This window comes from Globicephala melas, chromosome 5, assembly GCF_963455315.2.
Source record: "Globicephala melas chromosome 5, mGloMel1.2, whole genome shotgun sequence".
Lineage (NCBI taxonomy): Eukaryota > Metazoa > Chordata > Mammalia > Artiodactyla > Delphinidae > Globicephala > Globicephala melas.
Genome location: NC_083318.1, coordinates 44,795,918 through 44,822,733, shown reverse-complemented (window position 1 = coordinate 44,822,733; position 26,816 = coordinate 44,795,918). Strand labels below are relative to the sequence as shown.

The 26,816-nt window shown below is 34.5% G+C and overlaps 2 protein-coding genes across 6 annotated transcripts in view; one reads left to right on the top strand and one right to left on the bottom strand.

Moving 5' to 3' along the window:
- LCORL (ligand dependent nuclear receptor corepressor like) overlaps positions 1 to 5,554 on the top strand; it is a 171,031-nt gene extending 165,477 nt beyond the window's left edge. For 2 of the 3 annotated variants that reach the window (XM_030864299.2, XM_060299187.1), the window contains one exon: positions 606 to 748. In XM_030864299.2, the coding sequence (XP_030720159.2) occupies positions 606 to 619 (14 nt within the window). In that variant the 3' untranslated portion in view covers positions 620 to 748. Of the gene's footprint in view, positions 1 to 605 lie in introns of all 3 variants that reach the window. The other variant, XM_030864296.3, reaches the window with a different exon arrangement.
- Positions 1,982 to 26,816, bottom strand: part of NCAPG (non-SMC condensin I complex subunit G) — a 47,345-nt gene continuing 22,510 nt past the window's right edge. For all 3 annotated transcript variants that reach the window (XM_030864302.2, XM_060299195.2, XM_060299196.2), the window contains exons 12-21: positions 26,704 to 26,814; positions 24,158 to 24,277; positions 18,145 to 18,372; positions 10,427 to 10,608; positions 9,980 to 10,154; positions 7,329 to 7,490; positions 6,965 to 7,103; positions 6,514 to 6,597; positions 4,196 to 4,271; positions 1,982 to 3,282 (exon numbers count right to left, since the gene is read on the bottom strand). In XM_030864302.2, coding sequence (XP_030720162.1) covers positions 3,183 to 3,282; positions 4,196 to 4,271; positions 6,514 to 6,597; positions 6,965 to 7,103; positions 7,329 to 7,490; positions 9,980 to 10,154; positions 10,427 to 10,608; positions 18,145 to 18,372; positions 24,158 to 24,277; positions 26,704 to 26,814 — 1,377 coding nt within the window. In that variant the 3' untranslated portion in view covers positions 1,982 to 3,182. The remainder of the gene's footprint in view (positions 3,283 to 4,195; positions 4,272 to 6,513; positions 6,598 to 6,964; positions 7,104 to 7,328; positions 7,491 to 9,979; positions 10,155 to 10,426; positions 10,609 to 18,144; positions 18,373 to 24,157; positions 24,278 to 26,703; positions 26,815 to 26,816) is intronic.

The following is a 26,816-nucleotide window of genomic DNA, read 5'->3' as shown; positions in this document are numbered from 1 at the left end:
CATGTGGAGTGGCTAGCTATCCTTTGGACTCTCAAGTTTCTGTGGTTTTAGAAAAGATTCTCATCAGAGAGCTAGTAGACAGGCATAAGGGAAAGAGCAAGGACTGTATTCCAGTTCCATCCCATTCGACTTTATTTGTACTGGAACTCTGTGACTCACTTTTATCGTTTCTTATGAGCTTACAGTATACCAACCTTGCTTGGTGGTTATGAAATTTGAGATTATGCATGTGAATGTGCCTAGAATATGGTAGGCATTCAACAAAGGTTAATTCCTTCTTGTCTCAAAGAGGCTGTGATCCTGGCACGTTAAAGGAAAAGTTAAAAGAAAGGTTGAATCCAGCCAAGCTCAGTAGGTTAAATATCCTTTCTGATGTACACTGATGAAATCTGTATATGCTAATTTTGTCCAGTGGTATCTGAGTGACCTCTCAATTACCTGTGTTGAATTCAGTTCATTAAGGAGACGAGCTAAAGAAAACCCATCAATCATCTCTATTGTTTAGAGGTCTGAACAATAAAACTACTGAATTTTCTTTTACAAGGTTGATAGTTTCTTTGAAATTAAAGTAAAAACTAAAGTGCTTTACACTTTTTTTTTTCCAGCATGCTACAAGTGAAAACTGATGAGAAAGTGAATTTGTCTGATGGGAATACAGCAAGTTGCCCTTTGAGCCCCATTAAGATGTGCCTTAATCGTCCCATTGAATGGAATCTGAATTTGACAGCAGCATCCCTAGCGAGCTGTACAGTTCATAACCAAAATCTCAAAAGTGAAGAGAAATAGATTGCAGTTCTTCTTGCACTATCCTTATTTTGTACATCAACATTCTTCCTGCTGATAAGCATTTATCGATTGATTTTGAAATATTTCTAGTCTTGTGATTTGTCTATATATTAAATCATTAGCATTAATCATTTTGATTATATTCTTTGTATGTCTTTTTACATGTTTTACACCAGACCATTGTGGAATTTTGCAGTACAAATGGATTTTTGAAGTTTCTCTTTTTAATGGTATTTTGTGAATTTTTTACTCCCTAAGTTTAAATATATAATTGTCCCCAGTTTTATTTCCGTGCACAATGTCTTAATATATAATGCATTGTGAGATTTAGAAGGCTAGTATTGTAAAGATTTGTGATTACCTGACCCATGAACAGTTGTATAACAGGTGGATACCAACTACCTCGAAGCAAATTGGTAAAAGGCAAAGGTATCTCTTAGAAGTATATCTCTTTCAAAGTTATATATGTATAGAAAAATTGATCATAGTTTATCATCAAGTAGCATGTTTCCATTCATAAGGAGAATTTGAACTGATCAGTTATTTCTCTGTACTTTTAAACCTATGAAGTCTGGGTTTTAAGAGCAATGGCACAATTGCATGTTGACTCTTCAGCAAATCTGTGCCTCTTGCAGATAAGAATACTGTTTGGTTTTTTTAAGTTATCCATTTTGAATGAAAAATGGTAAATGGATTTACATCCATTGATTTTACTGTATTTTAGCCATTTATTTTAAAGTGTAAAGGGATGTCTTAAAATGAGGATAATATTCCTTACCACTTTAGTAGTACAAAAGCATAGCTTTTGTGATTGGCTTGTGTGATTGTGTCCAAAACTTGAATAGTAAGAATACTCAAAGTCTGATGCTTAATTTTTCCCATGGCTGAGAAGGAAAGCTTTGGTATGGTGGTCCATGTAAAGTATGTAAGCACATGGCTCCTTCCCTTTGGATTGCCTGGCTGTGGGGTAAATGGGATTTAGTTTAGTGTGTTTCTAAAGACTTTTACTTATGGCACATTTTGTGTACCTTCTAAGTCCTTATTTCTCCCAGCCTACCCCAACCCCCAAATTATTTTTAAAAAGACAGGGATTTAACAAAAAGGCTTACGTAAGGAATTTGAAGCACAGGAAAAGACACAGAGCCAACAGAATGAGAAACAATCATCTATTTTTCATTGTTTTATATCACCACCATATCTGCCTTTTCCTTTTTCTTAATAAGCATTCTTTGTAACCTTCAGACTCCTTTTATATTTCTAAGTTTTATAAAGCACATATACATATGTAATGTAGCAATTTGGCTCAAAAAAGCACAGCATTCTTACTTTAGCTCCATCTTAGAACATCACCTTAAATGGCCTCTGGTAAATAAACCTAAAAAAGCACAATTATTATTAAAACCAATGTATTAGATCCGATGTTAGGGTATTTCTGTTCTGAATAATAGAGATGATTATCAGAGGAGTAAAAGGTGTTTGGTTGGGAGTTACAGAAGGAAAGAGGACTGATTTGACACAGTTTTAAGTTTCTTAAGTCAGGCCAGTGCCAATTCAGAAAATAAATTTACAGTGAAGAAATAGTGCTCATTCACACATTAGTATATAGTGGACTTCCTGTCACATTCTTTTCCTACTAGTATTTTCTATTACCCACAATAAATATTTTGTTATGCCAAAAACATAGAGAACTCCATGATTAATATGTATATGTGAACATTTCCCTAACCCAGGAACCATCGCAACATAAGCAAACTTGGGGTCTTATGCAAACATTCTATGAAAAAAATTACTCATGCATGTAGCATTATCAAAATATTTTTAAGTGTAAGAATCACAAAATTATCAAAATGATAACTGTTGAACTTGGATGCTGGGGACTTTGGTTCATTATACTAGTCTTTCCTGGAAGTAAGCTCCTCTCTAGCCAGTTTGTGGTACTTCATTTGCCCTTAAGATGTCGTTTTTAAAATGTGTTCTGAGGTGTTTTTATCTATGTTGGATCTGCCACATCTAAGTCAAACTTTTCAAATGCAAGTTACCAGCTAGTTACATTTAAAAGTTGTCTATAATGCCACGATTTTAAATGTGAGAACTCATAAGCATCACCTGGGAAGGCTGTTAAAAAGCAGGTTCCTGGGCCCACCTTAGATTCTGATTAAATCCATGACTGATGGAGATGGTCTGTGGAGCACACTGATGGACGCTGTCTCACTGCTTCAATACAGGCTAAAGTAATGTGGAATCACACAGCAGGAAGTTCTACAAGAATCAGACTTCTTCTAATTTTCATACAAGGGTAACTTTATTAAAGCAAAGAAATGAATATAATTTTAAAGGACATTTTTCAAAGGACTCCACCTCCATCATATCTTCTAATTTTTATCTTCACTGAGAAATTATGCAAGGTTAAGTTTACTTTTTTCTAGTGCTGCCGTCTTTGCTCGTCTTGGTAGTCTCATCTTCATTTCTGATTCTGGCTCTGGAACTTCATGATCACTAAACAGATGTTGAAATACACCAATTTAAATACAAGCTTTAAAACCAGTTTATTTATAAATAAAACTTTGTTTCTGTCATTCTATCCGTGTGTGATTGATATCCTGATTCCATTAAGCTTAAAACTAAAATCTCAAAACCAAAAAACACCGATTGGCTATCCAGCAAAGTGAACGATGGAAAACCTAACTAATTTTTTTTTATATCTACATGGAACCTGGTATTATACAGAAAAAAACAAAAACCCAAACTTCTATAATGAAGCTTGTAATTAAACAGGAACCATAACAACTGCCCAAGAGTTTTTTTGGAAACTCAAGTAGTGAAAAAATAAGTTCTATTTATTTAGGCAATACATTCTTAAAACACTGTAAACAGCAAGTTTCCCCAAAAGATACTTTAATTAAAACTTGATCTAAAGTTATAAACTGAAAATATATACATTTTACCTATGAATGAATGAATGCAAGACAGCTGTAAACAGCTTCCAACAATGGCTTATTGGCAGAAACCAAAAATAAACTATATAACTAATATCATCCAAATTATAGGCAGAATTATTCTATCATTATAAATGTAGAAAATCTGAATCTCAATAGTTTGCAAATTCAAGTTCAGAGAAGTCATACATACATGATCTTATAATTAGAGGAATACATGGAAATACAATTTGAAAGAACATAAAGATAACTACCTAGTACTAAAAGCCATGTCAACGAACAGGAAAAGCACACAAGCCAGAGGAAGTCAAATGCTCTTAGATACATAATCTAAAAAGCTGTAAATTTTCACGGATTATCTTGTTAAATAATCACAGTATAAACAAACTACAATTTTTTTTTTTTTTACTTCTAGACATTTTTTTTTAAATGACGATAAACCTCTTTACATATTGCAGATGTGCATGGCATACCTTTCAGAGTCAGCCTCAGCCTCAACAGTCTGACGTCTCCTGTTCGTTCTAGCTGAAGCTATCACTTTTCTCCGTCCTTAAAGACAGTATATAAATCATTATCAAAATCTATTATCAATTGCTCATTTTTAACCTGTTTTCTGGGCTACCCAAATCCTTTATTTTTCCCTCTTCAACACCCTTTCCTCCTAGTTCCCAGCCACCTTGATACAAATGATCAACACCATGGAGAAAAGGAACCCCAGCAAGATCAAAATTTTACTAATTTCTTTTGTAATTTCTCTTATAATAGGCAAGGGAAAAGATGGAAATTGAGTTATAGGTGGCAAATTTTGTTAAATTTATTTGGGGGAAAGAAGCATGTGAAAAATGTTATATAAAGAAAGTACCTCATAGCACAAGGTATATGGAGAACCTAATGAAAATTAAGGTTAAAAAGAGATATTAAGCCCATAAAACAGATCCTAAATAAATAGAACTTTAATCAGTAAGGTATAGTTTATTATAAAATATTCGAACATATACATGGTCAATTCAAATGTGTGTTCTAAAACATTTCAGTATAAAAATTAAAGCCCTTTATATGCTGGGGGGTTACAAAAATTCTAGCTAGAAATTCACAAGGTTAAGCAGTGAAGTGGCCTGTGATGCTCATTTATGATAATAAAACAGCATATATAAATGAAGTTTGAGCTATTAAAAAAAAAAAAGAGGTGTAGTTCTTATACCTGATTAAAAGCAATCTGATCAAAAGCAGATTATTCAGTATGATCATTTGGTTGAAATTTATATACCCTACTTATTCAAGTGAGACTTTTTCTTTCTGTTTTCTTCCAACTGTACATATTTGCTAGTAAACTTCTAATGCAGTTATACCCAAGAAAACATCCAACAATATGGGACTAATGTGAAACAGTTAGCCAGCAATTAGCATTTAAATAACTGATTGGCTACAAAACAATATTACTTTTTTCCATTTAGAAAAAAATTAAGTCTACACAGAAAAGGGCCTCAAAAAATATTTTTCAAGGATTAAAATAATGGTTGGTTCATAGGTGGAATTATTAGCATTCTTTTGATTAGTTTGCTTGGATGTGTTTTCTGATTCTTCTGTAATAAGCATGCATTGCTTTTGTAATAAGAAAATAATAAAAGATTAAAAAGACCTTGAATTTCACATTTTTTTTTCTAAGTGATCCCCTAATAGTCAACATTTACTTTATTCCAGCAAATCCCCTATTGTTGGATATCCCTTTGAAAATAAATTTATGTTGGGAAAATATGAAATAAAACGGAAAACAGAAGCCCAGAAATATACTAGGAGGATAAAAGGGACAAAAATGCTTAATCATATAAAGGACAGACCACAAACAACTGATAATATAAATATAAAATCATTGTTCATCATTTGATAATAAAAATCTTAATTTAACCCAAATAGTCCTTTGCAGTATGATCTTTTGCATCATATTTCTTTCAATCAAAAGCACTTGAAGCAACACTGATGTCTTTTAGACACAAAGCAAAACCTAATATCAGCTAAAACAAATCAAAAAGAAAGTTAAGGATACTGAAGACAATGAATGATCTTTATACCTATCTAAGGAAACAAAGTATTTCACTGGATAACAAAACTGAAAAGTTTTGTTATAAGGTTAGTCAATCCAGGGGACTTCCCTGGTGGCGCAGGGGTTAAGAATCCACCCACCAATGTGGGCAACACGGGTTCAAGCCCTGGTCCAGGAATATCCCACATGCCATGGAGCAACTAAGCCCGTGTGCCACAACTACTGAGCCTGCGCTCTAGAGCCTGCAAGCCACAACTACTGAAGCTCGCGCGCCTACAGCCCATGCTCCACAACGAGAAGACACCACAATGAGAACCCCACACACTGCAACGAAAAGTAGCCCCCACTCGACGCAACTAGAGAAAAGCCTGCACGCAGCAATGAAGACCCAATGTAGCCAAAAATAAATAAATAAATTGAAAAAAAAAAAAAAAGAATCTGCCTGCCAATGCAGGAAACACGGGTTTAATCCCTGGTCTGGGAAGATCCCACATGCCGCAGAGCAACTAAGCCCGGGCGCCACAACTACTGAGCCTGCACTCTAGAGCCTGCACACCGCAACTACTGAGCCCACAACAACTGCTGAAGCCCACATGCCTCAAGCTCGTGCTCCGCAACAAGAGAAGCCCCCACTCGCTGCAACTGGAGAAAGCCCATGTGCAGCAACGAAGAATCTAATGCAACCAAAACTAAATAATTAAATAAATAAATAAATTTATTTTAAAAAAAGCTAGTCAATCCATATATTACCTCTGTTGGTCTTTTGCTGAGTGGATTTCATTCGGGTTGCTTTTACATCCTTGACAGGAGTTATATATACTTCTTTGTTGTTTTCTATTAAAGGAAATACTACAATTATTAATGAACTAAATTAAAAGTAGCCTCATGAAATACTTTAAATGATCAAATCAAAGACAACCAGTCCCAATAGCAGCTATTGAAAATTTATCATAAATAAGTGTTCCAAAAAAATGTGAACACTGGAAAATAAGCAAACAAAACTCTTAGGAACATAGTATGCATGGTTATATGGTGAGTGAACACTTCTCAGTAATACACTTTCCTGAGGGGATTTAATTAGAAAAACTTTTCTTCCATTTCTGACATACAATCACATATATGTTAGAGGAGGAAAACAATGTATCTCAGTAAAGATGAAAAGGACAGAATCTTAAAAATACTCAGGTTAGTATGTCATTACCATCTTCACTTTGAAAAACAGCTGTAGTTGTGTTGTCATCCTGTGCCGCTACAACTTGGTCACCATGTTCTTTATTTCCTTTTTCTAACTGAACCTTGATTTTCTCCAAAGCTCTCACACACATTCTATCTTTTACTTGCTGTAACAGAAAACTTTTTTTAATGCAGCATTTTCTAATCTTCTTTCAAAAATGCTATATACTGATAATACAACATTCTAAAAATTCTATTAAATTTATGAAGGAAATATTTACTTCAAATGAACAAAGTCACAGCATACTAATGTATGCATAAATTAATAGAATCATGTAAATTCTACTTTGATAAAAATTTATACACATTAAGAGTAACTAGAAACTACTTACCTCCAGAATCTCATTCAGCAGAACCAGAAGATCTTTAGCAAGACTGCTAGTGAGTTCTAAAGAACTCAAGGCTTTCGTATAGACCCGAATTTCTGGTGAATATGGACATGTTAGGATCTCATTGCAAATTTTTATAGCCAGATTGTCATGAACTGTCAAGGCCTGGAAAATCAAGAGAAAAATCCTTGTCAATTGAAATGGTATGATTACAATACAGTCTGACACATCTATCATTTCCAACTAATTATCTTGACATAATCCAAAATGTCTAAAACAAAATTATCATAGTCCTCCCCATGTGAGCTCCCCTTCTTGTAGAGTGGATGCCATGGTACAGGGCTCAGATCCATCTGCTTTACTACTGACCATTCATTCTCCAGGCTACCACGAGTTATGGAGGCTAAAAGTTCCCAGGTGCAGAACTGATCCAAGCTGAAGACAACGGGCTCTGCCTAAGGTCACACCTTCCCCGCAACGGTTAGTCCACATTCAATAACTGGCAGATGTACAGGTACAACAGCCTAGCCTTGTTTCAATTCTGGACAAAGCAAAGAACTATCCCAATTCTGGAACTTCTGTGAGATCAGCTGGGACCTTAAGACTGCATGACAGGGCTTCCCTGGTGGCGCAGTGGTTGAGAGTCAGCCTGCCGATGCAGGGGACACGGGTTCGTGCCCCAGTCCAGGAAGATCCCACATGCCACGGAGCGGCTAGATTCATGAGCCATGGCTACTGAGCCTGCGCATCTGGAGCCTGTGCTCCGCAACAGGAGAGGCCACAACAGTGAGAGGCCCGTGTACCACAAAAAAAAAAAAAAAAAGACTGCATGACAGTTCAACTTCTTCCTCTGCCGAATCTATTTCCCTCACTCCTCCAAGATGCTGATCATGAGAGTACGCCCTAATGTCAACAGCTTCTTTGAAGTCTTCTGTCACCCACACTTAGGACCTCAGAGTTATCTTGGATTCCTCCATCTCCCTTGCCTCACACAAAGTTCGTTCTTCTAGGCTTTTCTACCCGTAATTTTTTTTCTATGTCAATTTCTACTACTTTTTTCTGTCTACTACTACTACTAATATTATTCTTTTTCTGTAAGCTTTTATCTCCTAATTATATCAACTTTTAACTGCCCTCTTTATTAATATTCTCTCCCTATTCCTCTTACCAATTCACCTCACCTAATGAAACTGACCACCAAATTAATCTGCCTAATAAGTAACTGTCATCCCATTAACCCTTTCATTATACCCTTTCATTATACGCCCTGCAAACAGAGTCAACTCCGAATTCCCTATCCTAATGTTCTTCCCTAAGGATCCCTGTCAGGATCCTTAGCTGACAGATTTTTTTCCACAGTTCCCCAACATGACTTGTACTACCAGCTACATTTAATCACCTTTACTAAAAGTCTTTCTCTCTATCCAAACCACTCCCCAAATCCCAACAAGGTCTAAGTGAATTTTACTCAATGAGATTTAAAACTAGTAATGCTGTACTCATCACCCATACCACATGAAACCTGCCATCTTCTAAAGCGCTAAAGCACTTAGTAGCTATATCACTGACCCTTACTATATTTTGCCTTAATATCCATTGTAATCTTATTTCCAATAACATGTAACATAGTAACTCAAATGAAGTATGCAGTCACTAAGTAACAAAACAGAAGACCAATATTTTCAACTTAATCAGCTGGCATCTGAAATAATTAACACATTAATTTTCAATATGGTGAATGTTTGCTCAAATGATATTAAAGGGTTAAAAACCAGCTACATGTAATTTGTGGGAGAGTATGCACTTACTATATCTTCTTTGAATTAAAAACAAAACTAAGCCTGAGGTGAGTTTCAATCTTTGAATTCTCCTTCCTTGTATCAGAAACAGAGCAGGTAAGCCAACAACTGAGGACTCAATGAGTCCTACATAACAGGTCATTATTCAGAATGATTAACAGCCAGAACTAGGTGGGGAGGGGGTAGTAAGGATGATGAATTTTCGGTAACTTCTTTTCAGTAGCAAAAATGTTAGCACTGATTACTTCTATTTTTATATGATTATCTCCCCATTTCCCAAAAGATTTTTTAAAAAATTATAATTGATCTACAATATTATATTAGTTTCAGGTGCACAAGAGAGTGATTCAATATTTTTATAGATTATACTCCATTTCAAGTTATTATAAAAAAATGGCTACATTTCCCTGTGCTGTACAGTAATCCTTGTACAGTAATCCTTGTAGTTTATTTTATACATAGTAGTTTATGTCTCTTAATCTCCTATCTCTATCTTGTCCCTCTCCCCTCCCCTTCCCTACTAGTAACCACTAGTTTGTCCTCTATAACTGTGTGTCTGTTTTGTTATATTCATTCATTTGTTTTACTTTTTAGGGTTTGCATGTAAGTGATAACAGAGTATTTGTCTTTCTCTGACTTACTTCACAAAGCATAATACCCTCTAGGTCCACCCACATAGTTGCAAAAGATCTTTTTCTTTTTCTTGCTTTGTGTTATGTGCTACCATATAAACTAGAAATCTCAAGATCTATACGTAGCTTCTCACTATTTCAAAGAATCTGTGAGAGGGGTTATTTTACCAAAGCATGCTAGTTACCATCCCTAGACCATCCACAGGCTAACATACTCACCTACCTGATAATCTTGGGAATTCTTGGCCTGAGGATTTAATCCACTTGGCCTTGTCAAATCTACAAGTAACTCAGCAACATTAGTGATGTCTATTTCAGCTAAAGGAGAAGATGCAGGGGCATTGGCCAGTATTTGTAGAGTTGGAAGAAAGGCTTCTTCAAAACATTCCTGGTTAGTCCTATTGAAAAACAATTTGAGGTATGTTGGCAAAGAAAAAACATGATTCTTTAAAAAGCAGCAACAACATTATATATTAAATGCACCCCACCAAGATAGAGTACATATTCATCTAGGAAAGAGCCAAATGATTCAGGTAGATAGAATCTAAGTAAGTTCTTCACTTACCACTGAAGAAAAAGAACATTAACAACAAAATACTATAGATATGACTCATAGGGAGCCTGAATTTAACTTCAAGTTAGATTTTGATTTATCGATATGACTAAATACCTGCTTGCATAAGCAAACATTGGGAAGAACACGCCTAGGCAATGTCGAAGTCGAACATCCTCTTCAGTCACAGGATTGTACCATAACAAGACAAGACGAGAAAGAATCCTGCTGCTGACCAAAAGCCCAGAGAACATCAGCTTGGCTAGTCCTTCTGCAGCTCCTGTCCTGAGTTCAGACACCTATTAAAAATGACTTTCATTTAAAAGAAATTTTTTATTTGTATTTCCTTTTTAAGCCTTACATTGTAGCCCAAAATAAGTATTTGTATATAAACTATCCAAAATCATTCCTGTTATTATGAATTATTTTAAAGGCATATAAAAAGATTTTGTTTTTTCCTTTTAGGTTAAGGCTATGTGACAAATTATTAGTCTAGCTATGAAAACTTCAATTCCTTTTAAACTCTTTAGAAAAACCAAAAGATCTTATAATATTGTGAAACCAGAAATCAAAACTATATGTATTAAACACTGATCATGGTGCTAAGATATAGAAAACCTTCAGTAATGGTCTCTGCCATCAGAGGTGCCTATAAATGAAAGCTCCAGAGGTGGGTGTGGCAATGTGTGTGAATAATAGGTAAAATGTGACTAGAACGTGTACAAGTAGAAAAAGGCATTCCTAGAAAGAGAAACCAAAACAAACCTAGAGAAGAAGATGGAAAAGATGTAGTGGTATTCAAATGCAGGTACAGGTATAAGAGTAGTAATTAAAAATATTGGTTATTGAGCCTGAATTAAATTCAAGCCTCTGACACTTCCTAGCTGCATGATCTGATCCTGTGCATATTACTTAACTTCTTTGTGCCTCACTTTTTCCATATACAAAAAAAAAAGGGATAATAAAACTACTTATCAAAAAACACAAAGAAATAATACATGTAAAGCTCTAAGGAGTGCTATCTACACAGTAAATCCTCAACAAATGTCAGTGATTATTATTATTGATGGAAAGTAAGTTTGCTCAGTGATCAGATTAGAGAGACCTCGAAAATTAGGTAAAGAAATATGGTTGAAGATTTTTGAAAGGGTAGGGAGATAAGATTTGAATGAGATTTCAGGAAAATTATCTAGACAGGCCATAATCTGGGAATGAAAGACAAGTCTAAACTAGAGGGGACAGGAGGAAAAACAGAGGAATGAGCAGATACAAGAACTATTTCAGAAATTTTTCAAAACTCAAAAATAAGAAGAAAAATGTAGAGGTTGATAAGATTAATAAGTGCCAGGGTACTGGCATGTGCTTTCCACATACAAACTCATTTAGGGCTCACAACAACCATGAGAGCAGAGACTTTGTTCCAATCAGCATTGAACTCTCAAGAGCATAAAATGACTGGCACATAAATAGCTCTCAAATATTTGTTGACTAAATTAAAGAATTATCCCACTGAATAGGCATCATTATTTCCATTTTAAAGATAAGGAAACAGGACAGAGACAGTAAATACCTTATTGAAGATTCACAGACATTACCAGAACACAAATCTTTAAGTCTCCAACTCCAAAGGCTGCATGCCCTCTGTCTTTTAAAAAATTTCTAATATGGGAATTTTAATTGGGACAGGACTGCAAGTCTTTAAAGCATGTGAAAAACTATTATTTATGGTCCAGAGGACAGTCAAGGAAGTCAAGATTTTTTAGTGTTTATGACAAAAATAAAATCAAAGCCACAGAATCTAGTTTAGCCAAAAGAAGATTAAAGTACCTGCACTATTTAAAAAAACAAAAACCATTCATCTACTGTCAAACAGTTTTCATGTGCAACAGTTTTCCATCTATGCAATGTCAGCAAGCCCACAGCACTGGACAACTGCCAATGAGAAGTCAGTCTATCACTTGGCTAATAACTCAAAATTTTAGAAAATACTGATACAATTATACTCCAATAAAGAAAAAAGAAAATACTGATAAGGAAGGACTTATTTCCACTATTCTGCAGTCCAAATGTGAAGTAAAAAACTGTTACAATATACAAAAGACATTAAATATTGATTTAAAAAAGGTCAATCCATCAAAGAGATAATTATAAACATATACACAACAAACAACAGAGCCCCAAAATATATGAACATACACTGACAGAATTGCAGGGAGAAATAGACAGCTCTATAATAATAACTGAAGACTTCAATACTCCACTTTCTGTAATAGATAGAACAACTAGACAGACCAATAAGGAAATAGAGGACTTGAACACCACCATAAACGAACTAGAACTACCAAACATATAGAACACTCCACCCCAAAATAGCAGACTACACGTTCTTCAGGTGCACATGGAACATTCTCAAGAACAGAGGCTATATTAGGCCCAAAACAAGTCTTAATAAATTCATAAAGAATGACATTATACAAAATATCTTCTCCAACTACAATGGAATACACCTGAAAAGCAACAAGAGACGAAAACTGTAAAATTCACAAGTCTGTAAATTAAACAATACACTCTTCTTACACACCAAAGGTCAAAGAAGTCATCAAAATGGAAATTAGAAAATAATTAGATGGGGGCTTCCCTGGTGGTGCAATGGTTAAGAATCCGCCTGTCAATGCTGGGGACATGGGTTCGAGCCCTGGTCTGGGAAGATCCCACATGCCACAGAGCAACTAAGCCTGTGTGCCACAACTACTGAGCCTGCACTCTAGAGCCCATAAGCCACAACTACTGAGCCTGCAAGCTAAAACTACTGAAGCATGCGTGCCTAGAGCCCGAGCTTGCAACAAGAGAAGACACCACAATGAGAAGCCCGCGTACCACAACGAAGAGTAGCCCCCGCTCGCTGCATCTAGAGAAAGCCTGAGCACAATAACAAAGACCCAAAGCAGCCAAAAAAAAAAAAAGAAAATAATTAGATGAATAAAAATGAAAATGCAACAAACAAAAACTTATGGTGTGCATCGAAAACAGTGTTCAGAGGGAAATTTATAGCAGTAAATGCCTACATTTAAAAAAAAAATCTCAAATCAATAACTTTACACTTTAAAGAACTAAAAAAGAGATAGAAAATCGGGGGTGGGCCGGAGAGAATCAATGAAACCAGAAGTTGGTTCTTTGAAAAGATGAACACAATTGAAAAACCTTGAGTTAGACTAACAAAGAAAAAAAGACGATGCAAACAACTAAAATCAGAAATAAAAGCAGCAACATTACAACTGACCTTACAGAAATAAAAAGGATTATAAACGAATAATAAGAACTGAATACCAACAAATTAAACAACCTAGATGAAATGAACCAGTTCCTAGAAACACACAAATTACAAAAACAGACTCAAGAAGAAACAGAAAATCTGAACAGACCTATAACAATAAACAGATTGAATAAGGAAATTAGAAACCTCTCCAAAAGAAAAGTCCAAGACCAGATGTGTTCACTAGTAAATTCTACCAAATATTTAAAGAAGACTTGACACCAATCTTTCTCAAAGTCTTCGAAAACAATAGAAGAGGAGAAAACAACTCCTATCTCAGTTTATGAGGTCAGTATTACACTGATGCCAAAGGCAGACAAAGACCAATACAAGGAAACTACAGACCAATTTCCCGTATGAATACAGATGTAAAAATCTTTAATAAATTACTAGCAAATGGAATCCAACAACATATTAAAAAGATTATACACCATAACCAAGTGGGATTTATCCAAGGAATGCAAGGGTGGTTCAACATAAGAAAATCAAGCAATGTAATGTACCATAGCAATTAAAAAAAAAATCATGGGCTTCCCTGGTGGCACAGTGGTTGAGAGTCCGCCTGCCAATACAGGGGACACAGGTTCGTGCCCCGGTCTGGGAAGATCCCACATGCCACGGAGCGGCTAGGCCTGTGAGCCATGGCCGCTGAGCCTGCACATCCGGAGCCTGTGCTCCGCAACGGGAGAGGCCACAACAGGGAGAGGCCACAACAGTGAGAGGCCCGCGTACGGCAAAAAAAAAAATAATAATAATCATTTCAATTGATGTAGAAAAACCATTTGACAAAATTAAACATGCTTTTATGACTGGAAAAAAAAAACACAGAAGATAACTTCTACATCATACTCAATGGTTAAAGACTGAAAACTTTCCCCCTAAGATCAGAAACAAGACAAGGATGCCTGCTTTAACCACTGCTATTCAAGACTGTACAGCAAGTTCTAGCCAGAGAAATTAGGCAAGAAAAACAAATAAAAGACATTCAAATTGCAAAGGAAGAATTAAAACTGTCTCTTCACAGATGACTTGGTCTTATAGAAAAAATCCCAAAGAATACACACACACACACACGGAAACTATTGTACAAGAGCTAACAAATGAATGCAGCCAAGTTGCAGGATATGAAATCAAATCCACACACAAAACAGTTGAGTTTCTATACAACAAGAATGAACAATCCAAAAAAGGAAATTAAGAAAACAATTCCATTTACAATAGCAACCAAAATAAAATATATAGGAATAAATTTCATCAAGGAAGTAAAAAACATGTACCCTGAAAACTATATACCATTTCTGAAAGAAATTAAAAATGACCTAAATAAATGTAAAGATATTCTAGTTCATGGATTGGAAAACATAACATTAAGATGGCAATACTGCCCAATGCAATCTACATATTCAATGCAATCCCTATCAAAATTCCAATAGACTTTTTTCCAGAAATGGAAAAGCCAATCCTCAAATTCATAAGGAACTGCAAGATACCCCAAATAGCCAAGACAATACTGAAAATAAAGAACCAAAGTTGGAAAACTCAACTTCCTGATTTCAAAACTTACTATGAAGTTACATGAATCAAAACAGTCAGGTAATGGCACAAGGGTGGACACAAACAATGGAAAAGAATTGAGAGTCTAGAAATAAACCCATATTCCTATGATCAATTGATTCTCTCACCCTCCACAATGGTGCTAAAACAATTCAATAGGAAAAGAATAGTCTCTTCAACTAACGGTGCTCAGACAACTGGATGTCCACAGGCAAACCAATGAAGTTGGACCTCTACCTCACACCATGTACAAATATTAGCTGAAAATGCACCAATCCACCTAAATTAAAAGCTAAAGGAGTAAAACTTTTAGAAGAAAACAGAGATAAATTTTCATGACTTTTGATTTGGCAATGTATTCTTAGATATAACACCAAAAGCACAAGCAGCAAAAGGAAAGATAAATTAGTCTTCATCAAAATTTAAAACTTTTTAAAAATCTAAGGACATTATTAACAAACTGAAAAGACAACCTATAGGAGAAAATATCCGCATATCAGTTATCTGATAAGGATCTACTACCCAGAATATATAAAGAATTCAGAAGGACACCCCAATTTAAAAATGAGCAAAGGATTTGAATACATATTTCTCCAAACAAGGTATACAAATAGCCAAAAAGCACATGTAGATACTCATCATTAGTTATTAGGGAAAGGCAATTCAAAACAAGATGGCTAAAATTTTTACTAACAATTTTTTCTTATTAATAAAACAAAATTATTTTAAAATAACAAGTGTTGATAAGGATGGAACCCTGTTCTTTGTTGGTGGGAATGTAAAATGGTTCAGCTGCTATGGAAAACAGTTTGGCAAGTCCTCAAAAAGTTAAAGAAATTACCACATGAAATCATGAAACACCTCCAAAAAACAGGATAGTCAGCTCCTTAACATAGGTAACAAAAGCAAAAATAAACACATGGGACTATATCAAACTGAAAACCTTCTGCACAGCAAAGGAAACTATCAACAAAATGAAAAAGCAACCTATGGAATGGGAGAAAATATTTGCAAATTATATATCTGATAAGGGATTAATATCCAAAATTATATATAAAGAATTCATATAACACAATAGCAAAAAGCAAATAATTTGATTAAAAAATGGTCAGAGGAATTGATAAACATTTTTCCAAAGAAGACATACAAATGGCTGACAGATACATGAAAAGCTGCTCAATATCACTAATCATCAGGGAAACGCAAATCAATACTACAATGAGATATCACCTCACACTGTTAGAATGGCTTTATCAAAAAGACACGAGAAGTGTTGGTAAGGATGTGGAGAAAAGGGAACCTTAGTGCAGTGTTGGTGGGAATGTAAACTGGTACAGTCATTTTGGAAGGCAGAATGAAGTTCCTCAAAAAATTAAAAACACAATCCAATTTGGGTGTATATATCCAAAGGAAATGAAAATAGAATCTCAAAGAGATATCTGCATGCCCATGTTCATTGCAGCATTATTTACAAGAGCTAAGATATGGAAACAACCCACGTATCAATCAATGAATGAATAAAGAAGATGTGAGATATATAGTGCAATATTATTCAGCCATAAAAGGAAGGAAATCCTGCCATTTGCAACAACAGGGGTAGACCCTGAGAACATTATGCTAAGTGAAATAGCCTGACAAAGACAGACAAATACTGCATGATATGACATATGCAGAATCTTTTTAAAAGTCAAACTCATAGAAACAGAGTAGAAAAAATGGTTGCCACAGACTGGTGGGTGGGTGAAATATGGAAAAGGGTATACTATCAGTTCTATTATACCTAAAAAAAAAAAAAAAAGAAAAGAAAAAAAAGAATAAGTTCTAGACACCAAATGTAAAACATGGTGACTAGCTGATAACACTACTGTATTACTGAAATTTGCTGAGAGAACTTAAATGTTCTCACTCAAAAAAAAAAAAAAAAAGATAAATATGTGAGGATGTATTAATTAACTAGTTGGGATAGGGATCAGGGGTAAAATCCTAAAAACAACAAAAAAGGATTAATATATGACCTAGTAACCCCACTTCTAGAAATATACCCCAAAGAATTGAAAACAGCTACTCAGACAAATACATCTTCATAGCAGCACTATTCACAATAGCCAAAAGGTGGAAACAGCCCAAATATCTTTCAATGGATGAATGGCTAAACAAATTCTGGTATATACATAAAATGGAATATTATTCTGCCATAAGAAAGCTTGTGATATAAGCCACAACAGTCTTGAAAACAAGCTAAGTGAAAGAAAGCAGACACAAAGCCACATATTTTCTGATTCCATTTATAGGAAATATCCAGAAGAGTTACATCCATAGAGACAAAATGCAAATTGGTAGTTGTTAGGGGCTGGTGGTAGGGGAAATAGGGAGCAACTGCTTAATGGGTAGTTTCCTTTTGGGATAATGAAAATGTTTTAAAAATCAGAGGCAGTGGTTACACTATATTTTTAATGTACTAAATGTCAATGAATTGTTCACTCTAAAATTGTTAATGTAATGTCAATTTCACCTCAACAAAAAAATATAAAAATTTTATAATTTAAATGTTTACATATGCTATAAAAATGTAGTTCATGAGTACCCTAAGGAAAGAGATCTAATCCCATATCATATCTTAGAACTTCTACCCACCCAATGTAAGATTATTTTAAATTATTTCTTAAGACCCTTGGGGGGGAAACTTGTAAGTCACAGATCACAAAGACAGAGAAAAAAGATGAAAAAATAACCCCCCCCAACAGTCATTTCATTTTTGTTTACACTTCAATTCTCTACACAATGTAATTTGATAGTGAGAAATTAGATATATTAGAAGTGAAAGTAGGATTTAATTATAATATTCAAAAGGCAAATTTAAAAAAAATGTTAGCCAAGTTTAAACTTCAGCCTAAAAACTACAAAGAGGATAAACATATATATGCTGACAATTACCTTTCACAATAATAGGGCTATGATTATTTCTTACCTCGCTATCTAAAAAATCAGAAAGTAGTTTTAGAACATTCTTGGCTGTATCAGCCTCTTCTTCAGATTCTTTTGACTCTTGCTCTTCATTACTGTTTACTTCTGCACCTTCACTTTGAATAGCTTTGATTTTTTTCGTTTTAAATGGTTGAAATCCAAATGCCATCAGTTGGTCAAAGATTGCCTTTAAAGCACTTATTTTTATTGTCACATCATCAATTTGCAAAACCTAAATTGAAACATGCCCCACCAAAAGCAAATTAGGTATATTTTTATTGTTTATGCTACATAAAATTAACATATATCTTATTATTAATCGAACTGCAACAACAGTGTCAAGTCTATATAAATATTTTTTAAAACTTAAAAGTTTATTTTAGTTATTTTTTTATTTATACCATGACATTTTATATTTCCTTCAGAAAAATTCTGTCTTCAGTCAAAAAAAATCCCTGAAGTCAAGCTGAATTATATTATTTGTTCCTTTTATATACAAAAAAGTATATGTTTAACTATGATTTTATTATTTTTTTAAGATCTAGAAAAACTGTTCAATATATTGCAATTGTTTGGGGCCATCTATCAAGATAAAAACATTACATTCTAACCAATGAAAAGCATTCATTGGAACATCAATACTCTTCTAGGTTATCAAGTTTCATTAAAGAAATTTTTCTTATTAGCTCAATAAATTCAGATTTCATTAATAGTGAATTCAGTTTTCATTGAACTGGACTTCTTTATAAAAGGAAGTGAACCATAAAACCCAGCAGTTTCTATGAGCCTATCCTGAATCCATAAAACCCAGCAGCTTGTATGAATCTATCCTGACTTAAGAAAACCAAATTCTTACATACCAAATTTCAAAGCCATGAAAAAAATAGAGCTGAATATTTCTACTATGAAAAGATTTACTATATTTTTTAATACACTTAAATTTTGGTCACTGATAAGCTACTTGGCTATACAGCTTAGCCCACAGAATGAAGAAAAATCACCCACAAGTTGGTCAAATGAATGAATCGAGAAAAATGGCTCAAAATTACAAAACTTTGAAGGAAATTTCAAGACACATCTATTACATACTTTCTTATGGCAAGACTTGCAAATCTGCCAAAGCCAAATGCTTATTTATAAGAATGTACTGTCATGACTATTCACTACAAATTCTAAACATGCTACTCTCAACAGCATCTTGGTTTTCCTTGTCCTTCTCAGTCCCTCACTGGCTAGCAATAGCTCTCAATATTGGATATTTATTTAAGATTTCTAAATGAAATAATTTCCCTCTCCTGCCTTTCTAACAAGTGTGGATATATTTCTTAAGTCAATTTCTATTACTAAAACTTGATTAAAAAAAAAACTGATTTCTTACTCCCCCAAAATACTGCTCTTTTCCCTTAATCTAAAATCTTCCAATGATAGCTCTGAAAATACCTTTATAAAGATAAATAATTGAATCTACTCAGTGGTTAAATTCTTTTGATTGCGAACCCCTTTGAGGACCTAATAAGAGCCCACCTCAAAATAACAGTCAAAATATAGGCAAAATTCCACAAACAATTTATTTTACTGCATTTGTATCTGGTATCATTCACATTTTTTTTTTTTTTTTTTTTTTTGTGGTACGCGGGCCTCTCACTGTTGTGGCCTCTCCCGTTGTGGAGCACAGGCTCCGGACGCGCAGGCTCAGCGGCCATGGCTCACAGGCCTAACCGCTTCGCGGCATGTGGGATCTTCCCAGACCAGGGCACAAACCCGTGTCCCCTGCATTGGCAGGCGGACTCTCAACCACTGTGCCACCAGGAAAGCCCCTAAACTTTCATTTTTAAAAATTTTAATTCTATGACAAGGCTGCTATTAACTGTTTTGATTTGAAATTAAGGTAAAATTATGGAATGGTCTTGATAAGAAACATTCATTTATTTTTCACATGAACTTGATTTTGACAATTCTTTTTCACTACAGAAAATTATATAGGAGCAAACAGTATCAAGGCTCCTATAGCTCCGTCAAATGGGGTATGAGTTAGTATTAAATAGCTTCCTAATGCTCCAGGACACTTGTAAGCATTAAATTCATATTAATTTCTTCTGTCTGAAATGACCAAAACACTTATTATTGATGTTATGTCAGCAAAAATTAAAAGGATCAAAATCCACATTTCATCTTTAAAAGTCAAGTGAATTTATGTGTCTTTGGAAAGAGTTCTATGGTATTTCTTTTGCTGCAGTACTAGAAATTTTATATAGTTGTCTAACTCTAATCTCCTCTACTTGAAAACAACAACTTCTCAATACAATTTTTCAGAAGTACTCATAATGGTATATAGGGTATCTTAATGAACATTTTACCTCATTTGTAGAGTAAAAAGCGCTATACTTAATAAGCTAGACATAAATGAACCCTTCACTATCAAATTTTCTAGTAAGATTTTTCTTCCACTTAAATAAAAAGTAATGACCAGGGGTCAATCTAGCATTTAATGACCCATCCTCTAGAAAACCAGGAAATTGAAATAGAGAACTTACTGGTTTAATTTCTTAGCAAAACCTCTTTGAAAATGTAGTATTTTATTTCCTGGGCACCTATAAAGCCAATAGATTTCAAAATAGTAAACAAGACTCCCTTTAGAATTACTACCAGAATCACTCATGCCAGTACCTGCTGATATAAATAGTAATGACTTTGTATAACACAGGGAGATTCATTCATTCATCCTGGAGCAAAACCAGATGTATGGCCAAGCACTATAAATGATTCATCTGGACAAAGTACCAAGATTTTTCTTCCAGTTTCTTTGAAAAGAAACTGTACACCATTTTAAAGATAATACTTGACATTCTAAGTTTCCAAAAGGATCTCACAATAATAGAAATTTTTCTCTGATAACAAGCATGGGATGATAAATATAAACAAAGCACTGTCAGGAATTTAATCCTTGCACATTAAATGAACTGATTAGATGTCAAGTACTCCAAAAAAGGAAATTACAACAAAATGAAATTTCAACAAAATGAAATTTCTGAGGACTGCCTTTTGACAAAAGTATGGTTTAATTTTCTTCCTTTGATACAAGTCACAAACAGTTTGACCATTTCCAGAACACATGACTTCCCCAATTTCTCCCTAATTGTATGTTTTCTTTTTCTTGGCAATGTCATATGCAACATTAAAGGATGCTTCAAGATAAGGATTTTATGTTGGGGGAAAATTCAACTATTGGTTGAGTCTTTTAATATAATCTTCATAAAAATGATAATCCATGTTGTCATGTGTTATTTTCATGTTGAACATGCAAAGCACTCCCATTCACCTGTTGGCAAGCAATTTGCACTAAAATTCCTTGCAGCTTTTTTACCCCATTACGTTTGACAACACCAAGAGGCTACATGAATCACACTGTCTTTTTACAGGGGGAGGTGGAGGGAAGTATATTTTCCAAATAAAACTAGGCCCAAAAATGTTAAAAACATGTCCAAAGGAGTTAAAAAGTCAAATGCATTCTACTGATACACTAGACTTAATCCCCTCTTGTCTACTCAGTAGCACTCTAGCAACTGCCCTCTCTTCCCTATATTGTTTTTTTCCTTTCAAATGGGTCATTCTCATTAGGATTCAAACAGGCTGTAATTTTCTCCATCCTAAAATAATTCAAACCAAACCAAAAACTCTTTTTACCCCATATCCTCTCTTGCTACCACTCCATTTCTCCATTACTCCTAACAAAATAAAATCTTGAAAGAGTAGTATACACTGGCTGTCTCCAATTCCTCTCCCATAATTCTCTTTGGACCACTCCAACAGGCTTTGCCCTGTGCATAAACTAAGGCACATGAAAGTCACCAAACACTTCCTTACTTGCCAAAAATGGTCAACAATGAATCCTTATTAACCTGTCACCAGCATTAGACAGTTAGGTCACCCTGGCCTCTCTAAAATACCATCTTCACTTGCCTTCTAGGACATCACACTCTCCCCTAACTATCAACTTCACCTTGGTCTTTACTGGTTCCTTTTCATCTCTCTTACCTTAAATGTTACCTGAGGCTTAGGGAACTATAAAGTTGAGATCTCCTCTCCAACTATACTCATTTGTCAGGTAACATCCAGTTTCTAGGCATTGGATACTATTATAGAATAAAGACTTCCAGATTCCTCTCCCCAGCCTGGGCCTCTCTCCTATCTCCAAACCCACTTAAAAATGCCTATTCAATATATCCACTTGTACCTCAAACTTCAAACTTACCATGTCCAAAACTGAACTCCTTACCTCACCTATCTGCCGTAAAACCTGTTATTCTGTTTTCCCCATCACAGGAAAGGGCAATTCCATCTTTCCAGTTATTCTGGCCAAAATCCTGTTTTCTTCCACTTCTTTCTCTCACACGTCACATCAAATTTATCAGCAAATTCTATAGACATTGTCTTCAAACTTAAATTACCATCACTTCTCATGACCCCAATAATCACAACACTGGTCCAGGTCATCATCACCTCTTTCCTGGATTATTGCAATAGCTTCCTTATGAGTATCCTTCCTTCCATACTGTATCCCTATAGTTACTATAAGGGATCTGCAAACTATGACTCATGGGCCAGTTTGTTGCCTGTTTTTATACAGCCTCCAAGTTAGGAATAATTGTACATTTTTCAATGGTTAAAAAATAATATCTCATTATATGCTAAAATTATAAGAAATTTAAGTATCAGTGTCCATAAATACAAGTTTTACTGATCTACAACTACGCTTATTCAATTATGTATCATCTATGGATGTTTTCATACTACCACAGCAAAGCAGCAGTTGAGACAGACCATATGGCCTGCAAAGTCTACAATATTTACTCTCTAGACCTTTAGAAAAAAGGTTTGCCAACCAACCCATGGTCTAACCAACACTATAATCAGTCACAGCATAAAAATCCCCTACTCAAAATCTTCCAATTCTGGGACTTCCCTGGTGGTCAAGTGGTTAAGAATCCACCTTCCAATGCAGGGGATGCAGGTTTGATCCCTGGTTGGGGAACTAAGATCCCACATGCCGCGGGGCAACTAAGCCCTTGTGTTCTAGAGCCCTCAGGCCACAATTAGAGAGCCCGTGTGCTCCAACGCCCGCACACCACAACTAGAGAGAAGGCTGCATGCTGCAATGAAGAGCCCATGCCACAACAAAAGATCCCACATGCCGCTACTAAGACCCGACACAACCAAATAAATAGATAAATTTTTTAAAAAAAAAGAAAATAAAAACTACCAATTCTTTCCCATCGCATTCACTGTGAAGGCTACATCTTTACAGACTAGAAATCCCTAGAAGACATGGATGACCAGCTGCCTGCAAATCATTTCTCCTACTATTCTCCTCTTTGCTCAATCTGGCCTAGCCATATGAGCTCCCGCTCCTTTAATATGTGAAGCAGAGTCCTACTGATGGACCCCTTCCCCTGCTCTTTCCTCTCTTTGGTAACCTCTTACCCAGATCTACAAAGTTCATTCTCACTTCCCTCTGGTAACAGCCCAAATTTTGACTTATTAGTGAGGTCTTTCTAAACCAAACTGCTCCTTTTCCCTATTTCCAGTCCTCATTCCCCTTCTCTGCTTTATTTTTTTCCATCTGACATACTACATATTGTTTATTTTTCATTGTGTATTTCCTCTTCTAAAATGTAAGCTCCATTAGGACAGCAACTTTTATGTTTTTCATTACCTATCTTATTGTTTTCTAAAGTCTATAATAATGCTGGGCATATAATATACACTCAATAAATATTTGCTATATGATTAATTTTTTAAATACCTTAAATAATTGACATTTCATCTTTCTTCTACAAAAAAGTTTTAATAACAAAAAAATCAAAACATAAAAACTGAGCCCTTAAAAGTCATCCATAATCATCATCATCAACAAGCCCTGGAATCAATTAAACTTAATAACACTAGCAAAATCACCACAGATTGAGTATTTATCTCAAGAAGTATAATTAAGATTTTAATCACAAGATAAATCCTACCTGCAATAGTAATACAAAGTGTTTACTTGCAAAGTCCTGATTCTGTAGTCCACAGCATCCCAAGCACAAAACAGCCAGATTTCTTACTGTAGGATGAACACTTATTATTCCAGGAAGAATCTAAAATGAATTAGAAATTAAAATAATTTTGACTAGGATAAGAAATTTACAATAGTATATTTTAAAAAATGCAAATTTCTGTATGATTTTGCAGACCTACTCCATTTCCATGTAGTCTATTAACCCAAAAAAGTCAACTTTTGGTTTAAAAAAAGGTAAATATTAAATCAGTAAAACAGAAGAATACAGTCAGAGCAAAATATAGTCTGATCATGAGATACCTTCCCTCCACCTGCCGAAACTGACTCAATGGCTTCCCAAAGCTCAAAGGCTTCCCCTTAACATAATATTTGATACACCTCATTCTGTAGTCTTTCCCAGTATCACCTTATACCATGCTATCTCTTGCTCTCTGTTTATTCAATTGAGCTGATTTCAACGCCTCCCATTCAGTGCCGTCCACTAGAAATATAATGCAAGCCAAGTATGTCATTTAAAATTTTTTTAGTAGCCACATTAAAGTGAAAAGAAAAAGATGAAACTAATTTTAATACATTTTATTTTACTCAATATAGACAAAATATTATCAATACAACATGTAATCAATGTTAAAAAATTGAGATTTGTTTTTTAGCTGTGGCTTTTTTCATGTTTATAAAAAATTGAGATAATCTCTGTTGTCTGTACTAAGTGTTTGAAACCCAATGTAGTTTTACATTTATAAATATGTATAAATATATATATATATTTGGACTAGATTTAATAGCCACAGGTTTTTAATATCCACATGTGGCTGGTGGCTACCATACTGAAGAGAGTAGGTCTAGATCATTCTTCCCTCTTTGTCACATAGTTAACGTCTAACTCAAACATCACCTCAAGGTCACCTTCCATAAACAGATGAAATCTCATTATCATAAATTCACATATGACCATAAAGCTCTTCTTCATAGCAACTATCAATGGCATAAGCTTTCACTTGTTTATTTGATTGATGCCCCCCTCACTTGACCGGAAGATCCAAAAAGGGCAGTCTATATGTGTTCTGTACACCATGTGCACTCTATCCCCAGCACTGGGTGTATAGATGTTCAATAAATATTTGTTCACTTAATATATGATTTTTATTTAAAGCACAGTAATTTCATTAAAATATTATAACTCCTATATTTAAATATCTTACTCACTTACATCCCTCTATAGTCTCTTTCAATCTTTAGAAAGATTGTTTTTATATACTTAAAATCATTATGACCATTCAATTTTGTGTTCTTTCTTCCCTCAATAGTGTTTCCCCACATATATATGTAAGTCTTCATATTTACTACTTCAATTGTGCAATTAATTATACCATCATTTATCATTCTCTTGCAATAGAACCAGACATAAAGTATACAAGCAGAACTTTAACAGTATCACTTTTCACTAGACATCTGCTTTGTTAAAAATAAAACTAAATTCTAACGGTTTAACAGATCTAGTTTTAATCAGCTCTGGACTGTTATAAACAATAATTGGTTTTCTTTACTACATTTAGAAACTCATGACAATCCAAGGAACTAGATTTTAGATCACATTCATTGGCTGTTTTTCACTAATCCCAAGTAAAAACAATTTGGGGAGAATCCTGGAAGAGGTTGGATACATTCAAAATTTGCTTTGGATAAGTAGCACTATTAAAAAGAATACTCTAAAGCTGCATGTCTAATACTGTCGCCATTAACCACATGTGGCTACTGAACACTTGAAATATGACTAGTCCAGATTGAGATTGTGCTTTAAGACTTAGTATGAAGAATAGAATGTAAAATATCACAATAAAATATTGATTAAATGATGAAATTATAATATTTGGGGTATACTGGGTTAAATATATTAAAATATATTTAAATTAATGTATATTAGAATTAATTTCACATTTCTTTTTAATTTTTAAATGTGGCTACTAGAAAATTTAAAGTTACATGTGGTTTGCATTATATTTCTATCAGACAACGTGGTTCTAAAGGCTTGTGGTATTTATATCCCTCTGGTCAGTAAAATGGAGATTACCTATGAAGGGTTACTTTAGTAAAGTCCTTAAATATATAATAAACAAATTCCCTTCACAGGGCTTACAATGTAACCTTCTTCTCAGTCTTTCTACACAGCAAGATTCTGGTACTTAAATATTCCTTATGTACCTCAGTATTTCCTCTTACTATTCAAAAAATGAAGATATTCTGCATCTCTTTCCAGCATAAAATAATTTTTTCAAATTTTCTAAAGGAATAATTATAACTTATATACCAGGTCATTTACATGCATTATCTTAATCTAATCCTCACAATATGAAGCAGCCACTGTATTACTTTTTCTTTTTTTACCATTTATATTTATCAGATGTTTAAAATCGTCTTTTCATTCTTTTGAACCCCAAGGAACATATTACTTATAAAATGATGAAGGCGCGAGCTAAAATAAAGCCTCAAAGTGCACCAACATACCAAAGATTCAATGATGCCATTCATGGTTGCACCTATACCTGTTGAAGTGCACATCTGTTTCAACAGTTCATAGCACAAAATAAGACACTTCTGTAGTGTTTCAGCATCATTCT